This window comes from Camelus bactrianus, chromosome 15 (assembly GCF_048773025.1).
Source record: "Camelus bactrianus isolate YW-2024 breed Bactrian camel chromosome 15, ASM4877302v1, whole genome shotgun sequence".
Lineage (NCBI taxonomy): Eukaryota > Metazoa > Chordata > Mammalia > Artiodactyla > Camelidae > Camelus > Camelus bactrianus.
In genome coordinates this window covers 64,832,608-64,842,512 of record NC_133553.1, presented here as the reverse complement: position 1 = coordinate 64,842,512, position 9,905 = coordinate 64,832,608, and the positions used below count along the sequence as shown (strand labels likewise).

The window sequence follows — 9,905 nt, the reverse complement described above, 5'->3', positions numbered from 1 at the left end:
GCTGGGCGAGCAGACTGTGACCACAGGCCAAGCACCTCGAGTGGGGCTTTAAACCCTGAGCTAAAACCATTTCTGAGCCCTCTGGGATAACCTCCTGGCAGGTGAGCTGAGGCTGTACACAGCATGTGTGCCTGATAACACCATCCAATTGGGGAGTGGGTAAAGTGCGTTTATTTTCTTCTATATGTGTTTTTTTTTTTTTTTTTTTAAAAAGGGAAAAAAAGAAAGAGCCTCCTCCCTTCCCTTCCAGCACCCAATGTCCACTGGGCTTGGAGGGGGTGGAGCCAGGGCCAGCCCCCTAGGAGAAGGTGTAGGAGTAGAAGGCAATGGCATTGACGCTGTAGTCCATGGGGAGCAGGTGCCCGATGTGCCTGGCCCCCAGGCTGGCCCCGCCCAGGGCGGAGGAGTGCCGCAGCTTCATCAGGGTGAAGCTGGAGAAGGAGTTCTGAGCCTGGATCTCTCTGCCCTGGGTCAGCGCCAAAAGGAAACCTGCAGGAAAGAACACAGAGGGCGGAGATGAGAGACCAGGGAGAAGGTGGGGATGAAGAGGGAGGGAAAGAAGAGGCCCAGGCCCTGAGGCTTTGCATGGAGGTCCCACATGCCAAATCCCTAACGGATGGCGCACCAGGTGTGGGAGCCCAGGGACAGCTGTGGGGCCCCAGCACCCAGTGCCACTCAAGGGCTCCAAGGGAGCATCAGAGGCCTTTGAGCTACTTCAGAATGTCTAATGGGAACCACACAGCCACCCAAAACAAGCTGCAAAGGTGCGGACAGCACATTTCTTTCCTTCTGGCCAGGATTATGGTGATGAGGATGTTGCCACATACTGGTCAGAAGCTCCGACTTCCAAAGTTACATTTGTCTTTAATTTTTAAAAGGTGATGCTTATTTAATATATTCTTTGGGAAAAAAGACCTTTTTGTGACTTCAAGGAAGCTGGATGAGACGTTGTAAAAGGGCTCCCTGGAAAAGTGAAGTTTGAGGGTCTTGGTTTGAGACTTCAGTGGCCTGTCCAGGCCTCAGTGCCCAGGTAACCAAGTCCTCCCAGTTCTCCCAGGCCACCTCCTTCCCAGCCCCACCCCTCACCCTTGCCCATCCCCACCTGCCCCCACCTCTTCTCACCTTCCTTCAGCAGATCCCAGCTCTTCCACACAGAGCCCACACACAGGATGGGGAGGCCAATCTCACCCTGGAACAAGACCTGGGCAGAGAGCAGAAATGGAGATTGGGGGCAACCGAGCCTCTCCAGTGCCAAAGTGGGGAGTTTCTTAAGACCAGCCCACTCTAGCCCAATTCCTCCCCTCTAGCCAGGGACCAGGAGATGGAGTCAAGAATAAAGGGTAGAAAATAGGGAGAGTCATAAATGTGAGGGAGAGAAGGGAAAGGAAAAAGGGGGTTAAGCAACAACAGAGGAAGGAAAGAGAAGGGAGGGAAACAGACAGAAGCAGGACTGAAAGAAAGGGCGCAGCGCATTCACCACATTGAACAACTGACTCTATGTATACTGGCCTGGGACCAGCCAGAGGGGAGGCACTGAACCCAAGCACTTCTCTGTTACACACTTCCCACAGATGTTTTCTCATACCCAGAGTTCCTTTCAAATTATATCCCATTTACACAGTTTTATGGGAAAGTCTCACCCCTAATGGGGAAGGGTCAAATCTGGCCCAGCAGCTCCCCACCCCTCATTTCCCACCTCAACTCACCGGGTCAATCTCAGGCAACACTGCCACCACGTGTCTGCCCAGCATCTCCCCAGCCTTCCTGAAGATATACCGGGAGAGGGGGTCTCCCTGCTGAGCACCTGGGTAGGGAGGAGGGAACAGAGCTGGTGAACAATGGGGAGCCACTGGTCCTCAGTTACTCTCTCTCTCTCTGCTGCAGGGCAGCAACAGTGGGAGGTAGGAGTACCGAGAGGCAGCCAAGGTCTGAATCAGGAACAGATGCTCACGGCATGGCACGGGGCTAAGCCAGCCTCCAAAGCTGCCCTTTGTCCTTACTCCCTCGGCCCCCACCAGGAATTTCCACCCAGGAAGGGTGCCCTGTACAGAGGTGGCTCATTCCAGGCACTTGAGAAGGGGAACCCCCCTAGGGGGCACACTGGCACTGGAGGTCTGTACTCCAACTCACACTGAGTTCTTCAGTCGGTCCCTGAAGGTCTCTCAGCTCTGGGGCCCCAGGACCCTACCTGAGCAGCTGGCCGGTACTCCTGTCGGGGCCCCCCACCCGCCTCTAACAGTCTGCTGGTGGTCAGCCCAGCCCCCTCCTTGCTCTGCTCTGAAGGGGCCTCAGACCAGCAGATCTCAGAGGGACCTACAATGCCCCGAGGCTTCAGGAATCCAAATGAAGGGAGTGTGGGCTGTATAATGGAGAAAGAAATGTGCAAACAAACATGCCCTGTGGTTCAGCTTCTCCTGATACCCAGCCAAACACGCCTCGCCTGTCCAGGATCCCCTAGTTCTGTGGGTATCATCGGTTAAAAAAGCAAGTTATAGATTTGCCCAAAGGACAACAGCCTCATACGTTTCTCAGAAACAGACACACAGCCTGCACAAGCCATGACAGCTGTCAAAAGGACCAGGTTACATAAAACAATTGTCATTACAACCTGTGTGTCCTGCCTCCACCCCAAGGCCCACCAGTACCAAGGCCCATGGTGGCAGAAAACAGGTCACCTGGACAAAGGGAAATTGGCTTCCAATCCCCATGTGACCCCTACTCCACCCTCCAATTGGGGAGGTCTTTGCAGAACAAAACCAGATAAAGCCCTGCCCCACCTCCAGTACCTTCTGCAACTTTCCGGCAAAAGCCAGCAAACCTGCATTTATCAAAGTCTCTGTACAGGTGGGTGAGAATTCCTAGCCGATCTGGCACCTGAGAGGCAGAAAGGGCACAAGACAGTCAGCAGCAGCAAAGGAAGACCCCCAGTGTGCCCACCCAGTTGGCCTTCCCGATATCTCTACTGTTTGAAAAGCTGGGGAAATGTTTACGCTCTAGAGAGTCCAAGGATTTGAGATTTCTCATTTGAGAAAGGTCCGTTTTCCCCAACATGGACCCTGCTGCTCTTTAGAGGTTAGCTTGGACGCAACATAGAACACACATATGTGCCCACCAGAGTATTCTGTAGTTCCCCGAGGAGCTCTTGAAAAGATTTCTTGGGCCGAAGGAATCTAAGGACACCGCACACTGCACCCCTCTCTTAAAGAGAGTCACAGGGCAGATCAAGGGCTCCGAGAAGTCCTAACCAGGAAATTGATTTGTTTCTCCCCTCTTATTTGACCACAAGATCTATCTTCTTCCTCAACCAGCTTACACCCCTGTAACACCTCTGAAGGTCCTGAGGAACCAGAGATCCCCCGGCAAAATGGAAGGAAGAGGGGGTGGGGGCTAAATTGTGAGCATTTACGGCAACGTACTAAGCATGTTATACACACTGTGTCATTCAACCTTTGTAACGACCTAATGAGAATGACTAAAGGATAAGAGAGGGACTAGCAGACATGTCAGTGGGAGCTTGGAACCAATCTGTTGCTTAACTCCACTTCCCACAGCAACTGCCATGAGAAGTGATTTCTCTTCCTGGCCCCTCCATACTCCTTACCTTGGCCCAAGCCAGAGTTCCTCTTCAATCGTCAATCCCTAAGCCTTGAGAATACAGGTCCTTCTTTCCAGCATCTCTACTCTTCCTTGACCCTGGCCCCAGCTCACCTAAGTGGCCCTCGTCCAGAGAGACGTCTATCAGATAAATTTACCTCCCTTCTCCTCTCCCACCTTTCACCTCTGCTTCAGCTCCAGGCAGCTGTTTCCTAATCCACTACAAATGAGCACAGCCCAAACCAAGAAGGGCGGTCAGTCCCTGATGCCTGGGGTAGGAGGCTGTACCTTCCCAAGAACCCTCCCCGCCCATTTCCTGAATGCGCTCTCCTCCGTGGCCTGTGCAGGTCAGAGGCAGCTCACTGTCCAACACATCTGTTGACTTTCCCCGCTGTCCCTGTGTCTGTGTGCACCGCCCCCGATCTCACCCCGCCCTTCCCATTCCAGCCTAAAATGGCACCTGCCTTCACCTCTCAGCAGAGTCTCGCTGCCCAAGAGTGAAGTCTAGCTTGTCCCTACCCTACCCCCTCCTCATGCCCGGAACCCTCCTGGAATGCACCACCTGCCTCATTCTGAATCCTGTCCTCACCTATGACTTCTCCATCCTCCAGCTCTGACCCACAACTCACCCCGACCTCCCTCTGGCTCACCCAGCCCCTCTCCTGCGTTCACCCCTGCACAGTCTCCCACAGCCCTATCCCAGGTGTGCACGTTTACCAGGGGGCAGGGGAAGTACCTGGAAGTAGTTGAACATGGCCTGTTTGACATAGCCAATGTCATGCGGAGCCGCCTCTAGGTTGTCGATGGAGTCAAACACTATTTTCACTGCTTGGTGTGCAATCCAGTAGGCTGCAGAGAGCAGAGAGGGCTAAGAAGATGGGGGCAATCTCCCCAAGCTCACAGGGAAGGGAACTCAGACCTAGACAGGGTTGGGTATTACAGAGAATTAGGTGCCCCGATTCCCAGCCTGGGGTCCTCTAACTAAACTGTATCTGACTGACCCACATGATGGAAAGCTGGAGGGGGAAGACAGAACAGGTGAAGCTGGGTCACACCAGCTCCTACCCCCGCAGACAGACACGGTCAGTCAGCTATCACACAAACCACCACGGTCACTGCCAGGAGCGGGGCCCTAAGGGCCCTTATGCAAACGTACACCTGCTACCCATATAGAGGTGGTGGTGGGAGCTTCCATCCCTCCTTCCCACGAGCAGACTGGTACGGCTACAGCCTTAACCTTCGTAGTGTCAGGTCCTTCCTAAGGACTCCAACAGTCAGCACAGATAGGCAACAGCCATTAGGCTGAGGCATGGCTCTTGAGTCCTGGGTGCAAATCGCTGCTGAAGACCAAGGCCAGCCAGGAGTCCCACAGCTCCATCTCCATGATCCCAGTCATTACCCTGCCCTCAGATTCAGGAGGTGTCCCAGAGAGCCCCCAGGCGTCGGCAGGCCAAGGGGAGGCGGCGAGAGGAAGATGGGGAGCTGCAGGGAGGGAAGGGTCCAGGACCCTGAGCCAGCCCAGTCGGCGTGCACTCACCTGAGCCCTCGTCTCCCATCATGTGGCCCCAGCCGCCGCAGCCGCTCTCAGAGCCGTCGGGATTGATGAGCCTGCAGTTGGAGCCTGTCCCTGAGATGAGCACGATCCCACCTGGGGAAAGGGCACGGGACACTCAGCGCGGCCGAGGCCCTGCAGAGCACAGAGCTTCCGACTGAGGGACGACAGGACAGACACCAGCCCCAAGCAAAGCGATCACCACCCAGTTTTGCAGAGAAAACCCAGCCCAGCTATTTTCCTGCCTGAAGGAGGAGGGCCTGGGTCTCAGAGAAACCCCAATCACATACAGCCCTTTTTGGGGAACAAGGAACACGAGTCTGTCTCCTTGCCCAGCCAGCCTTCAAGTGACTCCCTGCTTAACTGAGTCCCTGCCATGTGCCAGGATTGTGCTAGACTCTTTTCACATTCATTCAATGCCCTGACCCACCTTATGAATCTAATTACCCCCATCTCATGGATGAGGAAATTGAAACTCAGAGTTTCGTAACTTCTCCAAGATCGTACAGCTGGTAAAATGGGAGCTGAGATTCAAACGCCAGTCTCACAATGCCATCCCCTTCTGCGCTGCCATCACACTTCCTCCCATTTTCTTTTCCACACTTGCTGCTTTCCCTAGCCAGCTTCATCACTGCACTGCCTGGGGCGTCCTCCTCTGGAATGGAGTTTTATGCTGGACTCCATTCTCTGCTTCCCATCAAGATGCCCTTCCTGCCCTCCTTCCTCCTGCCCAGTCCCTGCTCTGGCCAACTTCAGCTAATGAGAGGAGTGGGAGGTATGACTGAGGCTGCCTTCCCGGTATTTGCAAGTCAGGTTCTGCCAGCTAAACCTAAGGGGCTTCTTCCCCCAAGAAAACCACTTCTCAACCTCACCCCTCCCTCCACCTCCTCACCATCCGGCGTGGCTGTGGCGATGGAGCCGGCTGCGTCGGTGGTGATTAAGTAGCTTTCACTCAGGTAAGGAAATCGGTCCCTCAGCTCCTCCATCAGGATCCTCACCGCGTCCTCCTGATCCCCACCGCTCAAGGATAGGCCCTAGGCCACGCGGGAGGTGAGCGAGCAAGCAGGGCCCCAGACCCAGCTCCTTTCTCAACCCCCTCCCCTTCTGATGTCTGCCCCCTGCTTTCTACATCGGGGCATACCCTGCTCATGCGGCCCGGGTCCTTCCACCCCACACAGTGACTCATCAGAAGGCAAGAACCTGGACTGAGGATGGACAAGAGAAAGGATTCGACACGGCCAGATTTGGAGCTGGAGAGGACAGTAGCACCCTTAACAAAAAAAATCAGGCAGAGGAGCAAGCTGAGGGGAGAGAAGCTTGGTCCAGAATACACAGGGTCTGGCTGTGCCTGCAGGACATCTCACTGAGGGTGTCCCGGCAGTAGCCGGAGCTACAGCAACTCGGGAGAATGGGCTGAGCTAGGAATAATGGCTAACATTCATCGGAGCTTATGGGCCAGGGTCCCTGCAAACCATTTTGGGATGTACCATGTCATTTTACTTCCCCAGCAACTCTGAGGTAGCTACTGTTATCTGCATTTTCCAAATGAGGAAACTGAGGCTTAGAGAAGGTAAGTAACCTGCTTAGGGTCACATAGGTGTTGAGTGACAAAGATTCAAACCAAGATCTCAGTGGCTCTCCAAAGCCCTGTGCTCTTCCAATCCATGTGGCTTGTAGGTGGCAACTGGAGCCACAAGAATGCACGAGATGAGGTGAGTTTCTAGACCAGAGACTAGGCCCTCAAGGCCTTTCCTTCTGCAGTCATCAGACTCATCCAGTGCAAACTCACTGTCTCAGTGCTGCTGTGATCTCATTCCCAAGCTCTACCAGGACTCACCAAGCTTCGTAGAGGTACCAGAGGATCCACCCCTGCTTTCCGTTTGGCCCTGTTCACCATCTCGTTGATCCTCTCCACACACTTGTCTGTCCCGATCAGCTGGCCCCGATCAAGGGAAGGAAGAGTTACAAAGGCTCGCATGACCTGTGTTGCCCCTATGAGATGCTAATGAGCCCCCAGCCACCACCTTAACAGGAACTACAGAGACTAAAACCACAATCAAGCCCACCGGTCCCCTCAGTGTGGCCTTTACCCAGTGGTTTGTGCTGAGTCCATCCGCTTCTGCCAGGATCTGCCCATCCTCTGAGAGTAAAAGGACCTTGGACCGTGTGCCTCCCCTACAGAACACAAGGGGGCACTCAGTCTTGCTCAGAAAAACCTGCAGACACAGCTAAGCTTGTGCAGTCCTGGTCACAGGCAGAGCCCAGTGTGATGGAGACAGCTTCAGCAAACCCAGCCACCATTCCCAAATGCCCAGTTGCCACCTCCTCTGCAGTTTGGCGTTTGCTGTGTTCTTGGATTTCTGAAACACATTTCCCGTTCAGCCTCCCTTGGGGGTGTCCCACTTATCCTGCAAGACTCTACTCATATATCACCCAGTCCTTGAAACCTCTGATGTGTGGCCCTCCACCAAAGCTCCATTAGTTCAGCCATGTCAGTGCCCCTACGAACTCCTCTGTATTAAAAGTGTGTTAAGCTGCTTTACTGTGCGCCTCTCTCTAGACTACAAACTCCACTGGGTAAAGCTCTGGATCATTTATTTACCTGCATGAATGGCACAGGCAACCCTCAGTAAATGTGACTGAAAAGAATGGCACGTCTCTCTGCTTCTTTCACAAAACCAAAGGCTGCCTTTTGCAGCTCCAGCTGCCAAGGTCTTCAAAACACTCTCGTGAGAAATGGTGACCAGATGGCAGGGAGTTAATACCTGCTTAAGCAACTAAAGGGTCAAATGCTTATTACTGGGGCAAATGGTAGTTTCGACAGAGGGCTGTGGTGGTGCAACGTATGTTTATTGATCAGTACTTTCAGGAATATCAGAAGAGGACACAGAAGACCTGCTGATCAAACTCACAGGTGACAAGAAGTTGCAAGGAGTAATTAATGCATGAGGTAGCTGATTAATCGTCCCAAAAAATCTCTTGACAAGCTGGAAAAATGGGTCATACCTTACACCTGAATAGAACAGGGATGAATGCAAACTTCTGTACTTTTTTTTAGTGCAATAGATACAGGGCAGGAGAGATCAATCATAAAAATGCACGTGAAAAAGACAGACTTTGGGGTCCATGAGTCAGCAGTGAGATGTGACTGCCCTAGGAATAATCCAATCTTAGATTCAAAGTGCCCTGTCTTGAGACAACAGCCACTCTATTATGCCCTGATTTGATACACCCAGAGTCACAAAATATTGTCACTGGCAAGGGACTTGGCGACCATTCTGTTCATCCCTCTTCTGACTTGACACATAAGGTAACTGAAGCGCAAACAGGGCAAAAGTCTAGCCCACCGTCATACCGAGGGCAAGAGCTACTATCAAAAAGTCCAGTAGACAAGCTTCCGAGCAGGAAATACGCAAGAATAACACAGGGTGGATCTAGAGTGAGGAGCCCGGAGTGCCGACAAGAATGGAAGGGCTTCTGGCAGCAGGACAAGCCAGCAGTCTGGCTCGTCCAGCTTCAGTTCCCAGATACCCTCCGGCAAAGATCTTTGTCCGGGATTCCACCACCCTCCCACTGCTCTCCCCAAGTCCAGCAACTTCACACCTGACACCTGTTCAGCAAAACTCTCTCTGGGAGCAAGAATGCAAAAAAGGAGCTTCTTCAGCGGGGCCAGGTGGAGCGGGTCATCCGTGGGAGAAGGGGGCGTGGTTCCGCCGCAAAACACAAAGGTCCCCCCCCAGAGGTGTGGCCGTGGCACACACAGTGCGTGCAAATCACAAGACTGCGCGCGCGAGGGCACCGCCTCGCGTGTACACACTCCTCCACGAGGCCCCGCAGCCCGAAAGCCCAAAGTGGCCGAACCCTGACAGAGGCGGGAGGCCACCAGCCTGCCGGCCTGGCCACGGCCTTCCTTCCGCCCTGCCCAGGGAGCGGCCCAGGCCGCCTCCCAGGCGCCCCTCCCTGACTCCCTCCTCGAGGCCGCACTCACCCCTCTACACCCCCGTAGAGCGCGGCCATGCTGCTGCTACCGCCTCCGCCGCCGCGGATCCCGCCGTTCGCTTCCCTCCCGCCGGCGCTCCCCTCCCTCCAGCCCGCTCTGCACCGCCCCGCGTCACGTGAACGCCCCGCCGGTCCAGCTGAGGCCCACTGCGCCTGCGCGGGGGCGTGGTGCCCCTGCCCGCCGTCGGCCCCAGAGCGGCGGGCCGGGCGACTCCGGCAGGCTGGGTGAGTCCGGCAGGCTGGGTGAGTGCGGTGCTTAGCTGCTCCTCCGGACCTCCTCCCCACCTCCTGGGCCCCGCTTCTGGAGATGAATATGGGATCCCCAGCGGAGGAGCCAGAAAGCAGTACCCGGGTCGCATCCGCTAGACGCGTCACTGACCTGCCCTCCCCATCAGTGCCCGGAAGTGGCTGGCAGCCCCGTCTGGCGCGTGCTCAATGCTTGTGAGCCACGTAGACTGTGGGTGAAACAGTGACGCGCGCTCGGCTGGACCCCCCAGCGGTGTGTGAGGTCGGGGAGCCGGGCACGCAAGCTGGGGGGCCGCTGGGACTCTTAAATCATTATTGCATTGTTCAGCCCGGCACCTGCCTGTCAGTGGCAGTTACACGTGCACGCACAAGCACCCAGGCCGACTTGACTCTGCACTCGTGTGAATCTGCGTAACCCGGAGTAACTAGAAGTGGGCTGGGGAAGGGGAAAGCCCTGGAGGCTGTTCTTGTAAGACCAGAGAAGGAAGCGGTGTTTTTACTACGCGCTTACAAA

General features: G+C 54.9%; 1 protein-coding gene across 1 annotated transcript; it reads right to left on the bottom strand.

The window, feature by feature from the left end:
* Nucleotides 1–216: 216 nt before the first annotated feature.
* On the bottom strand, nt 217–9,400 carry NAGK (N-acetylglucosamine kinase). Its single transcript, XM_010963715.3, has 10 exons — nt 9,135–9,400; nt 7,237–7,321; nt 6,984–7,082; nt 6,039–6,180; nt 5,132–5,242; nt 4,331–4,443; nt 2,787–2,874; nt 1,707–1,804; nt 1,123–1,201; nt 217–489 (listed from the first exon to the last, which is right to left on the bottom strand). Exons 1-10 carry the CDS (start codon nt 9,161–9,163, stop codon nt 299–301), a joined length of 1,035 nt encoding a protein of 344 aa, XP_010962017.1. The 5' UTR covers nt 9,164–9,400; the 3' UTR covers nt 217–298.
* Nucleotides 9,401–9,905: the final 505 nt, after the last annotated feature.